Genomic DNA, 26,281 nt, shown 5'->3' on the forward strand with positions numbered 1-26,281 from the left:
GTCAGGTTTCCTTCTTTAACAACTTAACTGCGCTAATGCGTTGACACCGTGCAGCCCCACGCACGGCGCCATCCACGTTAACTCGCTAACAGATATTTGCCGCATTAATGCGGTTATGCTGTTAACGTCATTTTGACAAGATTAACGTTGACGGCACTAATAAAAAATATAAAATAAAAAAGACAAGGTGAATTAGTCTATCTTGTTTTGGAAGCATCTGCTGGATGTTTTAATGTATACGCAAGTAAACGTTTCTGTTTAACAGCATCCTCCTTTCTCTAGTGTGTTTTATTAATCTCTGACTCTCTTCCACAGCAGGTCTTTTATCCTGTCTTCCTTCTTTCACCCCAACCGACTGCAGCAGATGGCCGCCCCTCCCTGAGCCTGATTCTGCTGGAGGTTTCTTCCTGTTAAAAGGGAGTTTTTCCTTCCCACTGTCGCCAAAGCACTTGCTCATAGGGGGTCATATGATTGTTGGGTTTTTCTTTGTATGTATTATTGTAGGGTCTACCTTACAATATAAAGTGTCTGTTACTGTGATTTGGCCCTGTATAAATAAAACTGAATTAAATTATATCTGATTTATGATCCTAACCTATTTAAAGGCTCCTTGAAGGTCATGCCTCAACGTTGACTTTGCAAGTGTATGCAAAGCCCGTGTAAAAAAATCTCACTATTAAGAGTAAACATTCCCATTCAAGTACATAATCCTAGCTAGAGTGGCTGCTGTAGGCCTGGCCTATTCTGGCTGTCGTTCATCTGTAATGGCTGTAGGCTGTCAGTCTGCTGTTTACCTCAGCTGTCAATGTGTATTCATATCTATTTACTCTTTAAGAGGCTGTAAAACTTTGTATGTTGTATGTATAAAACTTTATACTTTTAATGGTTATGAGAATGCATCAGAAAAATGACTAACTATATATTTAAACTGAGCATTTTTGCCATCTTGGTGTTTTAAAACATTATGAGACCACTGAGGGGTGAGCCTGACTCAAGAATACCTTGCTTTCATCATCCTTTTTGACTCTAATGGGGACCACAACTTAGAAAATGAGCATTACAAGACTTTAAAGTTTTGATTTTTACCATGACCTAAACAACAAAGAGAAATGGTTCAGCCTTCTTTCTCTTCGTGGTAACTGGTTAATTCCCTTTCTGGTTCAAACCTCCATTCCAACCAATGCCAAGCCATCAGATGTTTGTTGAGTAACTGCATGTATGAAACCACAGCCTCAACACTGGTTTCGCTCTGTGTACAGAGATACCAATGTAAGACTCTGAATCTGCCTTACGACAACCCAACATCTGATGAGGTCCAGAGAAGGTGGGGTGAAGATTATCATTTCTTTCCAGAATCAGGAAAGTAGAACGGGGGCGAAAAAAAGAATAAACAGAATAGCTTAGCAGTAAATATGAGTGGGGACACTTTTCAGTGAAAATAGGTCAACAAACACTTGCTATTGAAGGACTCTTTATGCCAGAAAAGAGGATGAAAGCAGTTTCTAGTACATCCATTAAAAAGGAGTTATTATGCTTATTTTCTTGTTAAATATATCTCGTTCCAGAAGTGGATGCTCATAATAAACATGAAAAGCAAAGTTAAAAATGATGAGGTCAGAGTAAATACAAGTAAGAGTTTGTAATACTCTTTGCTTTATATGATGTCAGGAGGGCACAAAAGCCTGACCTACCTGCTGTTCAAACCTTGTGTTTATATGGAACAGCCAATCAGATGAAAGTTTCTGAAAATGTCTCGTTTCAGAAAGAAGATGAATTGAGGGGCTGAATTAAGGGTTACTTTCAACTTGGAATCACACAAAGCTACTCTATTTGAGTCCGAAAATATAAATGAGGAGCTGTAAACGAGAAAAACATGTCCACTTTAAGCTCACTTTCTGATATGATTGTTATTCTGATCATGGTTTCGTTAACAAAATCAGGCTATAATACAAGGACACGAGCTCTGTTCACTGTTACAAAACAGTTCTCTAATTTGTCTCAAGTCAAATTCCTGTGTCTTTCCTGGGCTTTGTAGTCCAACATTTTAAATTCCGATTCCAATTTGACAATAAAAGTATAATTAGAGGAGTTGTTGTGTTACATAAGCTTGCAAAAAAGCAATCAAGAAAAATTCCAGTGCATCTATCGCTCTTGGCAGTATAACTGATTATGATTCTGTTCAGTATTTAAATCAGCTCAGGACCATTTTACCGTGCATAGTAATTTGTCAGAACAATAAGCTCTGGTACATTTTGTTCTGACTGAAAATTAAAACTGATTTGGTGTTGATGTGATCAATAAATCGTCAGTAAACACATGCATGGTATTAACTTTTCCTCAGCCTCGCCTGTGTTGGGTTACAGTGAAACTGAAAAGTATTTGATGCTCACTCTGATCACAGAAGGATGTGGCCATGCTCAAAACCCCAATGTTGGCAAAAAAACAAAAACGTATGAGAACGTCATCTTAAAACCCTAAAGATATAAGCCACTATGGATTTGCCTGATAAGCATCAGACACAATCCTGAAGACGACCTGTCATTGCAGGACGCTCTTCTTTTCTCCATCGCTTCTGAAAACTCGTCTTTCTTCTGGGTTTCAGCCTGACGAGGGGGCCCAGCCCGCCAGGCGTCCTGTGGGAGTCACCGGATCCCTTGTCCGATCGCAGGGCGCTGTGGCCTCAAATGGGGGCGCATTACACTTAGTCAGCAGACCACAGGAAACAGGAAAACAGAATCTGCTGCTTCACGCCGTTCCTCCCAACCCTCAACCATCTCCTATGGCCTAATCAAGTTACACCTTCATCTATTACATCAAAACAGGTCTTTCAGTCTGGTTTGGGTGTCCTGGGTTTAGGTGCAGATAAGTAGATCTAACAAAACCAAAATGCCAAGCTTGGTTTTAGGACAATGAGTAGGTATTCTGGCTAAAACTCCATTATTGTAAGGTCATTTCCTGTTGTTGATATGGCCGTAAAGCTTGAGACCATGTCAACAACAAAAAGTTGTTGACATGACCTTAAAGGAGCAAGGCCAGGGACTAAAATCCCCGAGTTATTTAGTGAGTTACTTTTTTTCCCCAGAAAGGTCTGGCGCCATACTTCGACTCCAATTTGTTAAATTTTGAGCCAAGGTACATTTGCAAGAGGCTTATGCTTCCCTTGTACTTAAGCAATTTACACTCTCTCACTTGAAAAATGTTCCAGATAAGTGGCAAAGCTCCTACTTATGTAAAAACGTATCTGTACTCCTCCTCAGTCTGCAAATGAGATGGAAAAGCAAGCCGCAGTTTCAGTTTCAAACACCTCTGCCATCTCTGCATGGAAAAATGGTGAGCCATAGGTCTGAGCAGATACCATTCTGGAAACTGGGTCACATCACACACAATGTGTTACATAAACATCACAGGTGGAGATTCATACAAAGAAAAATATAAAAGGAGGGCTGCATTCAGAGCCGCGTTGGCCATTTTCCGCCATGCACAATGCATCTTCAGCAAGAAACAATTAAAAAATAAAATAAAATACACAACCATCCACCCATGCAAACAATCCAGGCACAAAAAAGAAAAGTCAACTAAAGAAGACACAAAATGGTGGTCTGGGATTGAGGTGGAGAATTCATACCAAGCTCTGAACCCAAAAAGGAGGGGAAAACTAACAGTGTTTTCATTTAAACTGCTCTTACCTCCACCATAATGTGAAAGGCGTGCTTGTTGAAAAGGAACATAAGAAGCAAACAGAGAAATTATTGCTATCTTCTTTCAGTTAGTGGATGAAATAGAGGCAGATAAAAAAGCAGGACATGATAAGTCAGCCCTGAATAACCTTTTGTTCCCCTCTTGCGCTCCAGAGCAGGGCTTCTAGTTTCTTATCCCACATGGATCATGAAGAGGTTAATAAGCATGGCTCCAAAGGCAAGATGGTACATTTTAGGAACTTAAAATGATGCTGAAAATAGAGACTGAATGATGTGTGAAAAGAACAGAAGATCACAGTGAAGCCGAACAAACACAAGTTAACAGCAACAGCACGCTGATGTCAGACACACAAAACTTTCCCGACAGAAGTCATGTAAGAGGCAGAAAGGTTGAGCTCAGAGAGTCAGACCTTCAGCTGAGGACACCAACATGGAGCTACAGAGAAATCAGACATGAAAAATATGCCACTCTCAACTAACGGCTGCTTTTATCTTGAAATAGATGCTTATAGAAGTGGAACTAGGGCTGGGAGATTGGATCAATATATCCAACAAGGTCTAAGTTAAGTTTGGAAGCGTAAAGCTAGTCGGTTAGTTTTAGGCGCTAAAATTAGGCGGTAAAATTTCAGTGATAAATATTACTTACAAAGTGTGATCAAGTTTTTCTAAGCACTGGACTATGAGAACTGGTAAATCTGCTTAGTTAACATAAGGTTCCCTTTTTGTAACTTTACTTCTCTTGTCTTTCGCCCTACTTTCCAACTGGTTGCTAATACAGCCAATCCCTCAAGTCTATTATTAAATTTTTGCGCGGGCTTTTGGTGTTATGCTAATTTAGTGCTCTGCCTCCTGACAATGAACTTAGTAAATCAATGTGGTGAACAAGCCTTCTTCTTTTAACTTAGCTGAGGGTAAGTTGATAGTTTAACACAGTGACTGATGGACAGTCCCATTAGTAATAGTAGAACAGACAAATGTAGCGCTCCTGGAGACGATTTTATAGTGTAGCTGATATTAAGTACTGCCGAGTAAAACTTAAAAGTTTAAAACTTTTGAAATAACAGTGTACAATGGGCAAGCTAGCTGCCTCAAGTATAAGATAGCACATGTTGCCCCCAGCCATTTGTTTATTTAACTGAAGTCAATGGGCCACGTGTAAAAATAACTGGAGATTTTATTACAAAATCTGAGTTGATAATGATTTAAATACAAAATTCATTCTTTGTAAAGCCATCCAGAGAGGCAGTCGAGCCCTCTGGCAGGCTGGTGTTGACGCCCTAATGCTTCTAATTTAGATGGTGCGTAATGTCGGCCTTTTATCTTTTTGGTTTAAAACAAAAATAATCCAAAACAGGTGATTTGGATCAGCACATCCAACCTAACATGTTGGACTGATGGTGACCATTTGGAAATGTCAAAATTCTGCCTAAGCCGACACACAGCAGCCCCAGAATTATACTGAAGCACACGTCTGCATATGAAACGATCCCAAACACTACACATGAACTCTATCATGTAAGAGTTCAGACACATTTTAAAGGCCAGCTGCTTTGTCCAACGAAAACAGAAAGAAAAAACGCAGTAAAGCAACAATCAGGTCAATATCAGCTTTGGATTTCTCTAACAGCACCTGCCAGCTTCATTTTTGCATCAAATGAGTTAATAAGACATGGTGTAGAGTCCACTGATCCTTTAGGACTTCTTTGGAAAGCTGCACCCAGACAAACAAGATGTAAGTAGCTCCATAATAAAGCAATTGATGAGATTTTGGTCAGAATCGATTGCTAAGATGGATAGAGATGAGAAAATAGGGCCCATGTTGAAGGAGAAAGAAAAAAAAAAGAAAAAGAGGCTAGACTTATGCTTAAATGCTGCAGCTCCAGGCCTCTTCGTGTGAAAGCTGTGGGTCTGTGTACTCAGACAGAATCAATTCCAGTTTGCCTCCACTTCGCACTGTGGTGTGAATAATGGAGGCTTGGTGGCAAGTATGCAGACCATGATGGACCGCAGCCATCATGACATAATGACAGAGTGCGACAGAAGGACTTTGGCGCATGAAATTTTCTGCGTTTAACACTGGGTTTTGTCATTTTAAGGTTTGGGAAGACGGCTAATTAAACAGAAAATCCAACACATTATTTTTTTTGTATGCTAAACCCACACTGATGCAAATCTGCCGCCTATATGAGAAAGAAAGGCCGGAGCTCTTTTTGTTTTACTAGGTATATTTCATTTCTGGTGCCTTGTCTTGTAAAATCAGGGAGCACAGCCGTGATAATGGATCCAATAACGATCATTAAGTGGGAACAATTACTTTTGCATTGTGAAGACTGCATGTTTCATTACCTAGCAGAGAAAACTAATGGTGTTTTTCTTTAAATGACTAGAAGGCTCCTTCGCTGAGGAGAGAACAAGTTCAAAGCTAAAAATGTGCAGAAATTCTTAACAAAATCACAAAACAAAGGAAATATTCAGGACAGAGTTTTCTTTAACTATGCAACAGCCTCCTGTTATTCAAATCCTGACTGAAAACATCTCTCTCGCTGACCCTTCAGTTTCTGGTTAGGTTCAACTTGGTGTCAGTGTATCATCAAATAATGGGTTTGTTGTTTTGGTTGCTGATGGTCTTATCTTCCTTTAAAAACATTCAATTCCTTTAATTTTAATGCCTTCAGATGCCGGTAACAATACTTCCCTTGTTGTGTTTGATCTGAGATCATCTGTCAATACTTGCATTAGACTGGATTAAATCTCATCTCATGGGCAAAATGTTCTCAGTCTCTATTAATCGTTCCTTTTCAGAAAAGGGCTCTTAAACAGATGTTTGATTTACCATTTGTTTGCGGATGACATCCGGTTGGTCTTTCTTTCTGACCTTGCTGATCTAAATAACTGCCTGACTGCCATCAGGTCTTAGTTAAGTGCTTAACCTCTACAGTTAAATTTTAGCAAAACAGAGACTCGTAACAACTGTTCCAGATAGCACCATATCAAAGATCAAATAATGCCTTGGGTCTGCCAAGCTCCTCTGTTAAATCCAGCTCATGTAACCTTGAGGTTATCTTGGACAGCTTCCTGTCAGGATCTAATTTTTTTCCATCTACGTAAGGACCATTGCTAAGTCTATTCTTGTGAATTCCAAGCTGGAACTGGAGAAAACTGCTCATGTTTTTCATCTCTTCTCAATCAGTTACTGTAAAAGTCTTAACAAATCGTCTCTGAATCAACTTCCATCAGTCCAAAATGCTAATCATCTCTTTTCAATTTCCAAATTCTTTTCACTGGGTTTCTGTCAGCTTCGGATTTTATTTGAACTTTTAAAGCTTTGAATAGTGAGACAATCCCTTCAGAGATTTTACTGACCTATTCTTCCAACTGGTCCTTTCTGTGTTTGGATTACTGGTGTTGCCTTGTACTAAATGTTCAACACAGGGCCTTTGGGACAGGCTTTTAGCTTCTATTATAGAGTAGGTAACCCCGAGCAACAAGGAACCTTTACTTATGTAAGCATATTGAGACTGTTTTTAATTAACACAATCAGCTTACTTTTACAACATTTTTGATTTTAAGATGTCTGATCAGACTTCCGGTTTGGCGGGTCGTGTGATGGCTGTGTAGGATAGTTGCTCCCGACATTTTTTCTACCCCAATTTACCTAACTCGAAACATAAAAAGTTTGGATTTATCTTTGTGGGGTACTATACCAAGGAATAGAAATGCCCAGAAAATCCAAGAAAAAGGATGTAGGAGAACGTACTGAAGCGGAAGAAGATGCTTCGTCGCAAGCTAGCAGCAATATGGAAGAAGACCAGCAACCCGATGCTAACGCCACAGCGAAGGACCACCCAGCTACGATAGACATGATATTAAAAGAATTACGTGCTTTTAGAAAAGACACAAATGATCAGTTTAATGCTATAAGGGAGAAGGTCGTCGGCATTGGTATAAGACTCGACGAAGCAGAGGGACGCATAGACGTAATGGAGACTCGAATCCAGGCCTCGGAGGAGCTGCTAATTGAAATGGCAAATTTTCAGTTGCGATGCGAATCTAAGCTACTGGAATTAGAGGGACGGTCACGTCGCAAGAATCTTAGAATATATGGCGTGAGGGAAGGGGAAGAGGACAAATTTCCATCCGTTGTCAATTTTGTAGAGGTTCTATTTGAAAAGACAATGAGTCTCTCCCGCCCCACGGTGTTGGGAATTGAAAGAGCACATCGAGCCGGTGGCAAAAACCCCCCGGAAGGAGCCCCTCCACGCTCAATTGTAGTTAAACTCGCAAGTTATCGTAACAAAGAAGACATTATTAAGAAGGCCTGGCAGGCTAAGGGCTTCAACTTTATGGATTCTAGGATATATGTGGACAATGACTATGCCCCGGAGATACAAAGAAGAAGAAAGGAATATGCGACAGCGAAGAAGGTGCTTAAAGAGAACAATATTCGCTTCCAGACGCCTTTCCCGGCCAAGCTAAGGGTGTTCTACAGAGAGGGAATTGTGACATACAACACGGCGCACGAAGCGACTACCGATATGGTGAAGAGGGGATTATCGGTAGAAGTTGTGAAAGACAGAGACTCATTCTTGGATCAAATAAAACAGCACACTTGGCAAACAAGTACGAAGAAGAAAGGTGGAAACTCGACTCCAAAGCTGGGTTTCAAGGAACGCCTTCAGATATTTAGGCACCAAGATGACAGTGGATAAACAGCAAGTGTGTGACGGAGCACTATACTAGAGGTAAACTCAAGAATATTGAGACCTAAGATGAACTGAGAATATGAATTTTATTTCGATTTACTTGTTTTGTTATATAATTAGTTAATCTTATAAAGAGGGCATATAAAATTACATTAAAGTCGGGTCATTTATTTGCACAATAAGTTGGACCCTACAGACCACTGGGCTTTCGGCCTGTGTGCCGGAGAGGGCACTCTTCCACAAGTGGACAGAAGAGTTTTTCCCTCACCAAATATAGCTAATATAGCGATTATGTTTTTGGAAGTCAACATGATTATATGTTTTCGTTGTATAATGTTTTTTTGGGTTTTTTTTTTTTTTTTCTTCTTCTTTTCTTTTTTCTCTTTTTTTTTCTGTTTTGGGGGAGTACCTTTCGATCTTTGGCTATGTACAGAGATTGGAATTATATATGGAAACACTACATCCGGTTAAGGAGACCCGATCTTGTTTGAATCTCTGTAACTATATATGCCACATTTCTGAATCGTTATGTGTTTATATGTATATGTTAGTATGTATGAGACTACAAGTGAACACATATGTAAGTAGGTATGTGTATGTATGCTTAAGAATATGGGTGTGTGAGTGAATATGTGTGTGCGAGTACATACACACTAGAGGGTACACCCGTCTGTTTTTCTTATTTTTATTTATTTATTTTTTTATTATTTACGTCTGTTCTTGATTATATGTTTATTTTGGATTATTTGTGTTTATATAGGTTGTTTAATAAAAAGAGAATAACAAAAAAAAAAGATGTCTGATCAGCTGGAAATACTGATGAAGAAGTATTTCCAGCGTAAGTGGCTTTACTGTTAAAATCTGAACAGTTCCTGTTATCTTGAGTCGAGCTGACTGAAACCTCTCCACCACTTTTAAGTGAATATGACATTTTTGAGAAAAGACATAAGGATAGCACTACTGCAAAAAACTAAAAGCATGCAGAAAAAAATATTTCATCTCAATAAAGCCATAATTGTATGCAAATGTTATTAATTCCACAGCCCTACTGACAAAGAATCCATTTAATAGTTGACATGTGTATGAAATCTAGGGTTTACAAGGGCTAGAGAAAATATTAGCCAAATGCATGTTGGTAAATGTGGCACAAATCATAAGTGGAATTAATTTCCATTTCATTTATATTTATAAGATTAACTTCAAGGTGCTGTCCCCAAGTGGAAAGGAGAAACTCCCTTTGAACAAGAAGAAACCTGGAGGTTTTTGTCTGTGTGGTGACACCTATCAGGAGATTACTGCAGCGAGTCCTCATGCCCTCAGCAGTGGTGACATCACTGCTTGTGGTCGAAGTGACCGATGTAGTGTGCACAAATGGGCCGTTAACATTTCTGTTGGTGGTGTGTATGCAAAGAGAAAAAAAGCCCTTAAAGATATGTAGTTCACGAGTGGGCGTTTGTTCCAAAAACACTTCCTGACTCTGCAATTCTTTTTATTGTTGTCCTCATTTCACAAATCAGTGCTTCAGTTAATGATCTGTTAGCATTTTCAGGTCCAGATTCAGGGGTTTTAAACACTCAAGAGGATATTAATAAGACATATACGTCTTTGTCTCTCTGGCTGTCTGTTCAGACTGCAGCTGCCTGTTTATGACATAATCGCATTGCTACTCATTTTAATTAGAGATTCAGATTAAATGTGTGCAGTGTGATGCAGAGCTCTGACATTTTACAAGATGAAGCAGTGTAGCTGGCACACGGATGCTGTTAGGGAGCGAGGAAAATGCTCCGAACAGGTATGATTAATAACTAGAACGACTTCCCAAACACACAGGACACTCTGAAATCCAACTGGCAACAGGTGTGGCCAATTTGTTGCTGTCACATTAATAATAAATGACCAAGAAGAGCGCATTATGCTCGGGTGTCGATGCGAGCATGACCAAGAATAAAACATCTGCTGATTTTTACATTTTCCCCAGAGTGGCTGAGAGCTGATATGAAATGAGGTGGCAGAAGTTTTCACTTGATGGATGTCTCTTTCAAAAAAATCCAAACAAATTATTCTAATTTAATCTGACAAAGTGTTTTAACTGCGAATTGGAGGAAGATGTTGACAATTTTTCATTCGCCCGTGGACCACTTTTGCATAGATAATACAATACTGGAAATTTTCTGGCATACTTTTTAAGTTTGCTTTCCAGAGTTAGATGAAGAGTTCTCTGCCATTTACAAAGGCAAATTCTTATATTAAGCATGACGAAAATTTAAAATAATGAAGTTCAGGCTTCAGACTGCTCAAAATGCAAACGTTTAGTTAGTTTTTCAACTTTTAGCTCTGTGTGACATCTCGGATATAGGAAATTAGGCTCCACCCACCAGCTATTTGTGAGGGGCAGCCAATTAGAAGAAAGATGGCTTAAAGACGGAGGAGACAACAGATTTTTGCTACCTTTAGAGGCAGAAACTACTCAAATTCTTTGAGCTCCAATAAAATAACCAGGGTGGCTGCTCTGGAGTCCAAGAATCTATGAAAAAGAGCATTTATAACGCTTAATTAGCAGGTATACCATGGTCTGACATACAGCACTGCTATAACTTTGGATATAAAAGAGAAGATGAAATATCAGCGACGTTTGGAGGGTTAGTGAAAGTGGGCTAGCTAACGACTAGCTACTACCTGGTGGCTATCTACAGAGCTATGGTTAGCTACTGTAAACACAGTATAGCAGGGATGATCTTAATTTCAGAGAGGCGCAAATATATGTCGAGAAAAATAAAGATACTATGTAGCGGCAAAGTTGGGGCCATGTGAGCGATTCTTTTCTGAAACAGATCCCTCAACAGTTTTGTGGGACTCGTTACAATTAAAAGGGAAAGCAGGTTAAAAGACAAGAGGCTCATCGTCAAACACAGAAGACAGGTGGACCCGGAAACAGGGTTGATATGTCGTCACTTAACAAGCAGACAGGACACCTTTAAATGCCTCACTTCATCGAGCAGGTGTTGCACGTCCTAAATGAGTAACCTCTGTTGTAACAGAGGGTGTCTGTGGTGTTTTTTTGTCCCCTTCAACAACTGAATTGCTAGCAGCCGTCCTTGATGACTTTGCAGGCTGTTTGAGTGATTGTCGGAGTCACCTCTGCTTTTATTTTTTTAAAGCGGCGCCCGTGGTGTAACTGAAAAACATCAACAGCACCACACACATACGAAAAAGAAAAAAGGCAGCAGAAATAAATCCCTCCATATCTCCTCTCCCCACTGCACCCACCTCTCTCCTCTCCATCTCCTAAATTGAAAAAACAGGTTTAATCAATTGCAAAATAAGCAACGGACACAAAAGTGGCTGCAGAGGGGAACCGCAAGCGCACCTCCCGTTTGTTTTACCCACCTTCACGCAGCGGGCGAGTGGAGTTTACCTCATCGCCCTCTTCCAGAAATGCATATTAGCTGACTTATAAATACATTCCTTGTGAGTTGAGTGACCTCCTTTTGCTTCCCCTCTCCTGTCCTTGCACACCTACTCATTCATGCAATAATGCACTCCTGCACGCACACAGAGGGTTACACACATGCAGCATGACTCCATTTGTTCCACCCTGGCTATTTTATTTCATTTCACTCCCCTCTGATTTTACAAATCTTATAGGTGCTGCATTTTTCTAATCCCCTCTGTATCATCTTTTGTTATCTGATCCACTCTTTTCCCCCCAGTGCTGATCTTGTTTTGTTTTCTGTTGTTTATTTATTCATTTATCTGCTCCCAGGTAAGATGCTTCATAAGCTTCTTAGCGGTGTTGTTTTTCCATCACCATTGGTATCCAGATTGCATTGTGTTGCTGTCTTTTTTATCCTCTTCCTGCCGTGCTTTAGCACCGTGCAGATACAATAGCCAAGTTAAGAGAACTGCATGTCTCTCTTCACTCCCACCCCCACACTCCCCATTCTCCCACCCACCGCCAACACCACCACCACCACCCTCGGAGGCAGAGCTGCGAGCGTCTCTCTCTGCTTAGTTTTGTTTGCCTATATAAAGCCTCATCAATAATGCAGAGGCCCCTGACTCCTCTCTTCCATACTGTGGAAGCTGTGCATGGGTTTTCTTTTTCCCCTGCTGCTGAGCAGCCGAGAACATCGCTGCTGCTGTCGGGTTGAAACAGCCTCCGAATCACAGAAACTAAATTAATCAGGAATTTGGTGAAATGGTTTTATTCTCAGTCCTAAAACAGCGAGAATTTGTGGGGTGTCTGAAAGGTTTATGACAGCGTTAAATCAGGAAACACGATGAGCGTGGTGACTAAGAAAAGGTATCCATTTACCGTCTTAGTATTTCATTAGGGCGTACATTAAATGGTGACATTTGAAGCTAGCTAGAGGCATGCAGGGGTAACCAGTACACCAAAAAATTCTGAATTTATTTGTAGATAATCGCCTGCGTCTCTTTGTTTGTTCCTCTGGGAGCGACTACCTGTATCAGCAACATTGATCCATGTGTGACTGTCAAACACGCCCCAGAACAGCCACATGCACACCAAAGCACCACTCGCCGACTTGTTCCGGGTTGGCGCCAACATTAAACAAACATCCATCAAACCGAAGCAGATATCAGCGGAGGAGGAAACAGCGGGACGACGTCTGAAGACACATGGATCACATATAATCAGCTAAGCTGACGTATCCTCAGGAAAAACTCCTGGTATACTTCCTGCAACCCTCTGAAATCTCCGCTCATCATTCATATCAGTGACTATACAACTAACATCATGACTGTTTATTTAGGGCAGTGCAGTTGCAGGCCTGAAATAGTGAATGTAGACTGGTTTTTATTCTGCTATTAGTGCTGTGAAATATATTTCCTAAGATCTTGTGCAGTTTTCCTTACTGTTAACACTGCTAGATTTATACCTTTAGATTAATTTATATTGTACAGTCCGAATGGTTAATAAATGCACCGAAATTTTGTTCTCATGTCCACTAATTAGTTTACATTCTGAATGACAATAAAGTGATAAAAAATAAAAAATAAACCAAAAACTGAACCATGGGAGCCTGTAAGAAAACCCGAAGCGGATTAGATGAGTCGGATTTGGAGACATCTTGTTTAAAAATATCTTTTTGTGGCTCTTACTGGAGATGGTGTTGGGTGTGATTTCATTTCATGCTCAGCATGATAAATATTTCCCTCTACTTTCATCCTTTGTGTGGTTTTAAAGCATTTCAGGAAAGAATTCCAAAGGGAAGCGCCCAAAAACTGTCACACATGTATGATCTGCTAGCATCATAGACTCGCTGAGCGCTATGTGGCCGTAAGCTTGTCACCCGTGTTAGTTATTGTTGTTATTAATTGCTCATATTCCTTCAGCACCAAAGTAATCCATGGTAACTGTGCCTCCGCCGCCCTCACACTCTGCAGAATTGCTCGCATTAATAACTGATGGTCTGAGGGTGTCTGAGGGTCAGCACTCAGCAGTTCATTAATTGCTAAATGAGACAGTAACAAAAGAAAATGACCAGGGCGCCCATGCACACGGGCTCCTTTCAAAGTGACCGCAAGTCACCAGCTCTTTGTCCTTCGGCCACGTATAGCTTAACAGAGTAATCACTGTGCGGGAAATTGTGTCAGTACACTTAGCGGTACTTAGCAAAAGAAAATGCGAAAACCAAAATAAAAGCAAATGTGGTATAAAAAGACACTTAAATGAAGTTAAACAAATAACAAGAGGTAGTGGCTCAACTGCCTTTAAAATCCACAATAACAGTAACAGCTTTTCCCCTCATTTATAGCTCTCAGACTAACAAATATTTTAGTGTTTTATTTTATTTTGATGTAGAAAATGCTAACGCTAGCAACTAGCACAGCTACCATTAGCCTAACTAAGTGTTTAACATTTAATGTGATTAAATTTAAATGTAAATTTTAGCCCGTTAATTTTTAAGGACGCCCCGCCTTCTATTGATACTTATTGCTGGCGTGGACATGGACACATCAGTTGGCTAAGTGGAGTTGTTTAAAGCCATGCCTTTCCATCAGATAACTGCATCTGTACCTTACACCCACCCATTTTCCACTTCCTGTCACTTGCTTGGTGGATTTACTTGTTTACACATCACTTGTTTCACACATCACCAACCGTGTACTTGATGATGTCTTTTATAGACTCAAGTGGTGAAACATATTATTTAAGGTCTTTACCTTACAATGTAAAGAACCCTGAGGTGACTGCTGTTGTCATTTAGCGCTACATTAATAAAATTGAACTGAATGAAAAATAGTTTTGTTTTCGTTTTTGTGCATATTTTGCACAGTAATGTGTGTTGATCGAGTTTGTCGAAGTATCTCTGTTTCCAGGTATTAAATAAACTTCGCAAGGTGACACAGTCTCTTCCTCAGACATGCCCGGGCTTATTTCATTGTTTTGTCCACTAAGTAACGTAAACCATTGCTATAGCAATGACATTGCAGTGTGACAATTTCATTAGGGATAATCTGATATGGAACAGGGCTAATTGTAAATAACCCCCCAAAAAAAGGGCACAGGTATTTTTTGATCAGACTAATCGCACTTGTGTGTGATTAAAAGCCTGTCTGACACACTCTCAACAATACAGTTCGGCTCATCTCCTGACTCCTCAATGTGGTGAATTAAAAGCGAGTCTGAGATGAGTTTGCTCTGAAAAGAGACCCGCAGGAAAAAGAAAAAGACAGAACCAGGGCTCCTCTCATCCTTCTAAACAGGACTGAAATAAGAAATTGTAAAAGCAATTATCCAGACGTAAACTCTCAGCACAGCGTGTCAGCTCTGGATGACCATCGCTCCGTCCCTCGGCTGCGCAGGGCAGGAGAGGCCAAGGCTGTTGAAGCCCACTGATGGAAGTGGAACAGTGGTGAAGCTGAAGGTTGGTTAAACAGAGAAGGCAGTGTGCACACTGCACCTGACTGCAAACTTCAAATAATGCACAACCTTTTTAAAAGCGAGCAACTGATGAAGTCATGTCAGAAATAAATATTAACCTCAGACCACATACGGACGTCTCTTGTAATAAATTTAACCGAACTTTCAGGTATCAGAGGACGAATCCTCTGACATGCAGGAACTGACTGGTTTTACATTTCCCCTTTGTTTGCAATTAACAGATGGAAGTCAGACCTGATGGTCACCGAGGCTGAACAGACAGAAAGAGAAACTAACTGCATCAGCAAGCAACTTTGAAGAAAGAGGACACCGCAGCCTCGCCACGCTGTGTGACTGACAGGTGACCTCTGAAATCAGACGACAGCGACGAGCAAACGTGAAGACAGAGAGACAAACCGGGATTAAAGCAGTGATGGGCTGGACTCTGGTGGGACTTACATGTGTGGGGACGAGGGCAGCTGGGTACGCCAGTTTGTGGTGCCTCCACATCCAGAAGGAGAAGAGGACGACCGCGGCCAGGCCTATGATGGGAACCAGTGAGTAAAGCAGGGTGCTGAAGAGCTGGGGCTTCTGGGAGAACGGGTTGGAGGTGGCTGTGAGAGGAGAAACAGACATTATATAAGTCAGTCTGAGCTCCCTCGCTTTGTAACCACATTGTTCATGAGCTCATGGACTCGATCACCATTTTCAGGTCATAGCGAATAAATGATATAGGTAACTTTTACAAATCATAGTCATAATTAGAATTAGAAAGGAGGATTATCTGGTATGTTCAACACCAAGATGGTAACAATGAAAATGCTCATCTTAAAGCTTTGTGATTGAAACAGTGTCTGAAATCATGGTGATTATGTCCACCTTTTATACTGCATATGTAATGAAAGCTGTGAAATATCGACACTCAACCTTCTGAAGCACAAATCTCCAGGTGGAATGCAAAGGACATGCTTTCTTTCGCTGGATTAGTACCTTTTGGGGTTTTGTTTTTAATATTTCAAGCTGTAAAAACAAGCATTAGATGTTCAAAATGCCCAGTGGGATTTAAACTACGCGTGACCCAAGGGTCCCATAAGGAAAAGCCAACTAAATTAGGCTTCAGTGTGTAACAGAGGCAGAAATATTAGAAAGACTTCATTGCTCAACACGTCTCTTTTAATAGTTCTACAAAAATGACCAATGTGCACGACTAGACAAACAAACTTCAGCTGAAGTGAGGAGCCATGATAATAGATCGCCACGGTGCATTTTTGTTCAACCAAACTCTCAAGGCAGCATATGAAATAAATAGAAAGAATATAGGAGTTGGTAAATTGGCTATTGCTAAGTTGTTTAAATTGGACAGTAAAATCGTGAATAAATAAAAAATAAATAACAGATAAATGACAACAGGGCAAAACTGAGGGTTCTGTCATTGTTGAATTGAACGTGCGATGAATTTAAGGTGTGCGGTGCCCTGTACAACTCCAAAATCAGTGAGTTTCTGTTAACGCTGTATACGACAGGCTCCGTCTACAAGTGGAGTACTTGAAGGAGAGACAAAGTGGTGCTTTCTGCCACAACCTCACCTACTTTCAAAGTGCAGGGAGAGCACGACAGATCTGAATATGTTAAAACACCAGCAGCACTTTGTGTGTAAAGAACAACTTCACTGATTCGCTGACGTGTCTCGACTTGTGGCCTTCATCAGGTTCCTGGCAGTAAGATAAACCGTGCCCGAGCGTTAAAATAATACAGAATTGCTCAACTTATTTGCAACCTGTTGGAACTGATAGTTCTCGATATGCCTCAAAGGGTGGACATGCAAGAACACCGAATCTCTCACAACTCATACACCATCAGGGATTGAGCAACCAAACTTGCCACACGTGTACATCTCAGGCCCCCGAAGGTTCTTATCTATACCAGATATTATAAAATCATCATGTTGCTTAGCAACCACCTACCAGTGAAGTTTTAATGACCCATTTCTAGCATTTAAGCACCCAAAACACCTCATGAAAGCATTGCATCCTTTTTTATTCATGATAATAACATCTAACTTCTATTCACAGTGCTTGAAAAGCATCATATGAGATGTTAAAGACCCCATCATGTTGCCTGCCTCCCACCTAATAAAAAATGACAATTATACTTTCACCTGAGGCTTTTTATTGCAGGTTGACCCAATTTTGCCTTCAATGCTGTTTCAATTCTTCATGGTACATACTTAACAAGAAGCTGGAAACAATGTTTAGAGATTTTGATGTGACAGCATGACACAGTTGCTGCAGATTTGTTGACTGCACATGGACGATAAGAATCTGCTGTTCCACCACATCTTAAATGTGCTCTAACTGGATTGAGATCTGGTGACTGTGGAGGCCGTTGGGAGTACAGTGAACTCAATGTCATGTTCAAGAAACCAGTTTGAGATGATCTGAGCTTTGTGACATGGTGTATTACCCATCAGAAGATGGTAGACATAAAGGGATAGACATGGTCAGGAACAACACTCAGGTAGGTTTGTGGTGTTTAAATGATGCTCTGTTGGTACTAAGGGGTCCAAAGAGTTCCATGAAAATATCCCACATTACAGCACAGTCACTTAAATCATCCTTCCCCATTCTGATGCTCAGTTTGAACTTCAGGAGATCGTCATAATGATTTATTTAATCTAAGATTACGTTTATTCTGATTGGTGATAATATCAGATCCTCCAATTCAGATAGACCTCCCTTCCATTGAAGCGCCTATCACAAAGCACAGAGTCACGTCAAGCTTGTTGGATCCTAAACCAGCCACAACAACAAAAACACGGCCAACATCCTCTTGGTTACAAATGTGGTAACGGCCACAGAAAGGAGTGTGGGGCAGTCTTCCTGATCATACACAGAAAATATCTCCATGAAGTCAATTTGCAGAGCGGCATGAAGAATGCCTGATTTATAGAGGTTCTAAACATTTAATGATTTAACATGTGAAGGTTTTTCCTCTCCTACACTGGTATCATCGGTTTCTGTATTATATTTTATATTTCAGTATTTTTAAATTGTGCTATACTTCACAAAAGACATTTCTGACTTCTTTCCTCTTGAAGCTCTGGTTTTTCTCTTTCCACAAGAGTGCAGGACTTTATATTGCAGAGAGAAACGAGCCCACAGTGACTGAAACTCTCAGAAGAAACTGCTCCAGGATCAGCCAAACAAAGACAAGAGTACACAGCCTTCCTAGCTGGCCTCACGCTGGGCCTCCATCTCTAAATGCAGCTCTAACCCTGCTTACAGCCACCGTGCTTAGAGATCATATCAGCGCACATAAGCGCACACAAACACACACACGCACAGCAGGATTAGCAAATCCATCTCGTGACATAACGTAATCCGCCTGCCAAAAATAACAGCTCTGAACTGTGCCCGACCCCTGCAGGAGGCGCAGGGTGACGCCTGCTCGCTCAGCCTGTCCTCCCGTCACAAAGCGGCCGTCTGATTCGGCAGCGCTGTCAAAACGCCGACGCTCGGACGCCGACCCGCCGCTGCCGCCCTCTGAGAGCAGGGAAGTGAAGAAAGGCGTGAGGGAGGGGGTAGGTGCCGACAGGACTGCACCAGCTGCATTGTGGGACCCTGAGGGTGTTTGTCGGGACGTTGTGGAAAGTTGTTCCTCTACAGGAAGTCTGCAGGTTTCACAAAGTCAGATTTAAAGGGTGAGACAGACGGGCCTGCCAGACACTTCAGCTGCAAACTGATGAGCGCAAGGACACCACTGGTTGGTGAAGCATTAATCACCGGTACCTGAATGTGCTTTAACCTCCTGTTATACTAAATTCAGGGATAAGTACATCTTTTTCATTCATTTTATTTATATACTTATAAATACTGTACTCCTAATTGATTAATTTATTCCTTTGATCGCTTGTCTCTTTAACTTATATTAAATTACCCATAATAGCACATAACCCCCAGTTTTGTCTAATTTCCTGCTTTACAGTGAAGGACTGTGAACTTTACTAACCTGCATGAAAAACGCTATACAAATAAAGTTTGATTAATTTCCTGCCAGTCCTAAATTAAAGATTTCTCTTGCGTTTAAAAGATGTCTGAGGTCTGAAATCATTTCTATTCATTTTATTATTGAAGCAGGGTTGAATCTACTCACGTTAAACATGTTTGTTGACAAAATGGCCAAGAATAACAGGAAAACGTACAAATTTCTGTTCTGATTTCCATCGGTAGCCGTTTTGTCTGCTAGCTTCTCTACTAATAGATTATTTGGATTTAGTTGTGACCCGGCCTTGACCCCAAAGGATGAGCTTCATTACTCACAAGGCTGCTGGCCTTAAAGGTGAGGGTCAGGCTGGTATCAGTAGGCGGAGAACCCAATGGAAGTTAAAAAAAAAAAAAAAACATGAAGAAGAAAGAAAGATTTTTTCCTGTGAAATAAAAATGAATGGGTTGGCTGCCTGGGGCTTGGTGACGTCTGAGGACACTTTTTGACACATGCTGCAGGTAGTTCGGCCTGTGCTTTCGCATACCTGATGGAAATATAAGTGCAGCAGCAGAGGTGGGGAGGAGGGCTGTTTGAATTTTATTTTGGTTATAAAACACACTTATGTGGTTTTAGAATACGACGTGTTGTCAATAAACATTCTGCATCAACAAATTTTTATTATCCGTTTCGTCGATTATGGCGACAAATCGTAGCAGCCCCGATGTTCAGTTAATTCAGAGTGTCATTATCGAGAAGAAAATAGCAATTGGTGCATAGTTGCACTAAGATCGGCAGCGTGACTCCCTCACAGGATAGTTGACAGATTTGGAATGATTTTAGCCGAATACAGCATGAAAGGTGGAGATGGGCAGAGGTGGGTTTGCCAAGTAGCTTGCAGGGGCAGTGGCAGCAGCAAATGAAAGCAGACTAAAGCCGAGTTATAAGATGACGCTGTCCAATAGATGTGTCAGCTGAGCTGTGAGCTGATGTGGACTGGCACTGAGGTCGCAGATCTGCCCCAGCTGTGGTCAGTCTTCATTTCCTACTTGATCTCATGCTTCGCTCAATTTTTTTTCCACATTCATTACTGTGCAGAGCCACTACACTTAACGCTGATATCATCAGCATTGCTGCATTTACATTCACCATTTAACCCACATTATGAGGCTGTCTGGACTTTACATGTAAGCTAGTTTAATGTCTCATTTCCATTCCTATTCAAGGAGGTAAACACATTGTTTTTTTTAACATTTTTGTTTCTTAAAATAAATTCCATTGCATTGAAATGGGCTAAAAAAGGAGTCTGAATCATGTTCTTAGGGATGCATTGATCTTATATTCTTCTATAATATATCAGTTACTAAGCTCAGTGGATATTCAGAACCATGAATACATACTGATGTGAAATCTTTTGCAATATTTCCACTTCATTACAAATAAATGATTCACATATTCGCTTAAATATTTTTCCCGATGCTTCGTTTAGTGCAGGTGAGAACCACACAAAGCCCAGACATGCCTCCCTCAAACCTGTATTCACTTTTTAATCATCATTCCAGCCCTGAACACCTGGAAGGAAGCTCAGTTGATGGCAGCCCTCCATAATTTCTTACATCACACCCTTTGTGCAAGGTAAGGCTTTCAAAATAAAAGCCCGGATGTCTCCAGATTGTAGAAATAACTTGTATGTGCTTCTGATTGTTTGCTTAAGGTATATTTTTTTATTCATGAGCCATGCTATAGAAACAAAGTTGATAGGAATAACTTTAGAAATAACCTTCCAAACAAGTACTGAGGTACGAAGTTGATAAGTTGGGGTTTTAATATAAAACCAATCAAACCAAGCCGTGAGCACCTCACAATCAGTTAATATGTGTGTATTATAACTTTAATCTTTTTCACGAAATATTTTACCTCGATAGTATGAATACTTATAAATTCATAGGCCCTCGAAACACTTATGGGTATTCTATCAGAGATTAGCTGATTAGTTGATATAACGGAATATATTCACAGCTTTGATAGCAAAACTGCACTGATATAATATCTGTGACATGGAGAGAACGGAAAAAAGGACTGGGATCCTGGATGTTTGATCTGTTTTCTGATTTTTCACTGGAGAAAACTTCAAAAAGTGTATTTTGGGTGAACTTCAAAGGGTCATATATCACCATGGGAGACAGGTGGCTGCTCAAAACAAGTTACAGTATATGAAAGGACCCCTTTTCTTATCTAAATTTTGATACCAGGTTCATTCTCTAGCCAAAATTCCTTCTGGGGCAAAAGACATTTCTAATATAGTCAAATATTATACATAAAGAATGGAGAAACACACTAACAGAGCTATTGTAAGGTGAATCACCACATTTTGGTTGGCCTGAGTGTTTCCAATGCCCCACTGACTCAGGCGTAGAGATCAGCTGGCGACCACCACCACAGGTTGCTAAAAAATAACAAATTACTCAGTACGCTCGTATGTTTGTGCTCGACTATGAGACCAGTCAATGATCCCCAGTAACAACCATTTGCAAGAGATTCCCTGACAAGTTGGTGAGTTGTTTGCGGGAGTCTGCTTGTTGCCATTTGGTCCCTTGTTTTTTCTCCAAGTTTATTTATGCAGCATCTTTCAGACACAATTTTACTTGGTCTTGGTGCTGCTCCACTAACCACCTTGCGATTGCAGCAGGTGGTCACCTGTTGTTTGCACAGAAGATGGCGACTTGTCTGCAAACACTTGCCAACTGCTTGCAGAGTGGTGGTGAAGCTGGTATCTTCTGACCTCAAAGTAAAAGTTGCACCATTTGAAACAGTAAGTAGTAAGGCACTTTTATGTGTTCTGTTTCCATTGCACTTTTTTATTTTGAAGTTTCATTATTGCTCAGCAAGAAGTTGGAGACAAATTGGCGATCTTTCATGCAAACTATAGGCGATCATAGCGATCTGCTATTAGCCAAAGGAAGCAAAAGATTGCAAATAGGATGATTCACTAAAACAATCGATTTCATGGTAATGATTACCAACAAACTCCAGCAACCGCTCGGCAACTGGTGGAGGAATACACATTTTACCTCAGTGACCAGAGGTTGCCAGGGAGTCACAGCCTCATCTCTACGCCTGTGTGACTGCTTCGCATTCAGTGACATTTTAAAAAAAGTTCCAAGTCGAATTTAATTGAAATGACAGTTAAAACTCTTAATATGATTTTTCACTCCAAAAAGACCCAGCCAATTGCTACCATTCCACTTAATTTTACTCCATATTTACCTCCTGGTCCCACAGTGTGAGAAACACTGAACATCCTATTTATGTTGTTTTACAAAAATAGAGGATGTTCACATCACTACACTCAAATCAAAAAAGCAAAGTCAAGTGGCGCCTTACCGGAGAGCACCTGACTGATGAACCAAAGAGGCATCTCAACCGCAATATGGATAATAGATATTAAGACATCATTACTAATAATGAGAAGTATTGATGTCCGCATGTTGTATATAATAGTTTGGACCTATTGCAGGGATCAAGCCCTGAATACGTTTTTCATAAACCTAAAAAAAATATCTCAGGATCAAAGCAAGATCTGAGTGTACACCGGCAGATGAGGACAATGCACTGAACACAGCAACTGGATGCTCCCCTCTAAAGTTCAGTGAAGTGAGTAAAAGCAACAAGCATTGAAAAGAGCTCTGGCTGATGCTCAGTGCCAAATATGGACCAACCCTTGTGCAGTTCGAGTGCCTGTAACTCAGAAAAGATTAATAGCATATAGCATGAACTTACAACTTTCCAGGAACTCATTAAACATATATTAAAGCATTAAGCTCAAGCCTAGCAAACAAACTGCAGCTCTGACTAAAAGAAAGCGTTTGCGCCCGCTGAGAAGTCGTCATTTTCAGTGAGCGTGCTGGACTGTACATACTGTAGGCGGTCGAATGGTGCGGGTCGCTCTGCGGGGGCGCTTCAGGGGCGTACAGGAACCTCTCGTTGCACATGTTGCCTTCACAGCAGCAGAAGAAAACATCGGGACTCTCCTTCCTCTCCACACACTCGTTACTGCAGAGGACACAGAGGTGGAAATCAGAAACACTCAATCCTCTCCATGCACTGCAAAAGGACATGGGAGCTATTTTGAACATGCACTCACTCCAGGAGACGTTACGCAAAAAAAAGAAAAAAGAAAACACACACAACAAACAAACACCGCTTTCCATTCCCTCGCTGCTGCAACAGAGGACATGAAACAAAACATTTATAAAATAACTCCTACACATGCGAACATGGATGCCGACAATCGCGCTTGCTCTCTCTTCTCACACTCACGCAGCCATCAGATAAAAGCCAAAGGAAGTGGCAGCCGCCCTCGATTTGCTCTGGACTCTCCAGGGAGGTGAGGCGGCGCCGTCTGAGCAGAGGTACCCCGAACTGTGCGGGCTACACATCCGACAACAACTTTATCGTTCGGGAATCAAAAAGGAAAACAGAACTGGCTCAAACCGGTATCCGCGGCCAGGGTGATGCTTTACTCTGGGACAAACTATAATAATCTCTTATTATCATCATCATCTGTTTACCGTCCTGGATGTGGACGCATAATTCACGCTGTGGTTCAGGCTCCCTCGCGCGTGGTAATTAAAATGCAGCCATTTGGATGTGGAATCTCACACAGGGACACAAATTATGCTCAAGGTGATTTTAAATGTATTTAGAGTTGAGGCTGCTGCTTTTGTCCTGATTCAGAGGCAGTGCAGAAATTAATGGGCAGCTTCTCAGCAACAACCCCTGCCACCATTAAAAGCTCACCCTCTTAGAGCGCACGCATGTCTGGTTAAAGTTTGATATTTCCCGTATTCTGTTACTTACTGATGGGAATTTAACTACTATTTTATACCATGCAACCTTCTAGTGACAGCAGAAAGTTCCCTTAAAATCATCAGCTGAGATTTCTTATGTTTTTAAGGTTAAAGGGAGTCTGCTGGATGCAAAAACCCAAATGTAAATACACAGAAATGTAATCAAACTACAGTTTATTTACTTTAACTGGACTTCATGAGCTATTCTGCTTGCTATTTATAAAGCCACTTTATTGTATATACTCAGTGTTTTTTATACAGTGTCCTGTATTTTATTTAAAGTTTAGACAGGCGTGGGAAGGTTATTAGGAAACCACTGCACTGTTTGAACAATGTAAATCTTAAAGTGGGACTATTCTGCTAACATCCATATTTTTATTCTTGGACCCTATTAGAGTAGCTATGCATGATTCGCAGTTCAAAATAATCCAAATTTGCCCTACATGCCCATCAATGATGCTTGCTGTGTGCTTATACTATGACTATAGCAGGTCATTTAGTCCACAGTACCTACTAAGACACACTCCGCTTTCCCAGTAATATGTTATGCATGTGGTAATCAAAGACGAATTATAATATAAATAAATAAACAAAAATAATTTTCTTTGTTTCCTTTTTGCACTGTTACTTCAGCCAGACTGTTATCTGAAACCAAAATGGGAAGTTAGATGGTTGTTTTTTCCCCCTCAATATTAAACCAAAGTCATGTGACCTACTTCAATTTTATCAGATAAAACAACCCCCAAATTTTGCTTTTTTTTCCCTCTTTAATTTCTCATGTTAGACAGATATTAGGCAGGCAAACTGGAAGCTGAAGTGCAATGAATATTAAAATAATAAGGAAATAATAAGGAAACAAAGGAGGGAGGCAGGTGGATACACAAGTGTCATAGATAGGTTGATTCAGTGGGTAGGCAGGTGTGATGGTTGAAAAGCTAGATAGGTAGCAATGTAAGAAGGTAAGTGGGCGGATAAACAGGTGTAGTGGTAATTACATGTGGTGGTTAGTTGATAGGTAGGAAGCCAGGGTGGCAGTGGGCAGGTAACTATTGGAATAATTGGTTGGTATGCAGAGTGGGTTGGTGGGTAGGGGGTCTGGTCGATTGCCTGGTAGGAGGGTAATTTGTTTGACTGATAGAGTCAATGATTGGGTGGCTAGCTGGTTGGGTAGTTAGGTAGGTAGTGTTGTCGATTGGTTGGTGGGTGGATAGGGAGAGAGAATAATTGGCAGGTTGGATGATGATTGAAGGTTGATTGGTTGTTTGATGTTCAACCTTTCAACTAAAGCCACGTCCAGCCACAATAAATGGCAGTTTAACACACAGCTGACCACACCAAAGCAGTAAAACTCACATATTTGTTCAGCATATCTTTAAAATGCTTTTTTACCCTCCCCGTAAATGTTTCCTGCTTACCTGTCGTAGCAGTTGACATCATCCAACCAGCATCCCTGCTTGACAATCTCCACAGTCCCGGAGACATTTTTCCATGTGGCGAAACAGTGCCGCCTCTTGTCTTTCTCGCCATAGCAGGGTTCGATGCCGCTGCGGTTAGTCCGCTCCTTCTCCCAGCTGGAGTTGTAGTAGGCGCACTCCTGCGTCTCTGAGCGTCCCAGGATGGCGCCTGGAGAGGACAAAGAGGTTATTCTTTAATTTCTTTCCTTTTAATTTGAAGAAGAGCATTGTTGACTCTTGCAGGGGAAGATAAATTACTCTATCAAACATGTTGTCAGGTGAAGTCTCAAACACTCATGAAAGAAACTTTTGAATGAGGAAATTTACAACCGCTGTGGCTGCGAGGTGTAAGAGTTGCTCTCCTTCCTTGTCACTGACAAAGAAGATAATTTAGCTGTGTATCAATAACTGGTGGAAGGACATTTCTTTACAGCCTCCACATATAAAATGAAGTGAAGTCATAAAACATTTCTCAATAATAAAAATTCACTTCTCTGGTACTTTTCTATGTGGACTCCCAGAATGCCTCTGAATCAATACACCAATGAAAAATAAAAGCGTTAAAAAAATAAAAATGGCAGTTACTGGAGGAACAAAAAAACAAAAGATCCTGTCCACAAACAAAAGCAGAGCAGGGACGATCGACTTCTATCCCCGCCAAAATAAAAGGGACTCTGATTTCCTGCGGATGAAGCCTGCAGGCAAA

General features: G+C 40.8%; 1 protein-coding gene across 1 annotated transcript in view; it reads right to left on the reverse strand.

The window, feature by feature from the left end:
- Positions 1–26,281, reverse strand: part of acvr2ab (activin A receptor type 2Ab) — an 86,539-nt gene that overhangs the window by 20,469 nt on the left and 39,789 nt on the right. The window contains exons 2-4 of the mRNA XM_080877048.1: positions 25,537–25,744; positions 23,191–23,324; positions 15,750–15,904 (exon numbers count right to left, since the gene is read on the reverse strand). Of these exons, the coding sequence (XP_080733174.1) occupies positions 15,750–15,904; positions 23,191–23,324; positions 25,537–25,744 (497 nt within the window). The remainder of the gene's footprint in view (positions 1–15,749; positions 15,905–23,190; positions 23,325–25,536; positions 25,745–26,281) is intronic.

Source organism: Rhamphochromis sp. 'chilingali', assembly GCF_963969265.1.
Source record: "Rhamphochromis sp. 'chilingali' genome assembly, chromosome: 3".
Lineage (NCBI taxonomy): Eukaryota > Metazoa > Chordata > Actinopteri > Cichliformes > Cichlidae > Rhamphochromis > Rhamphochromis sp. 'chilingali'.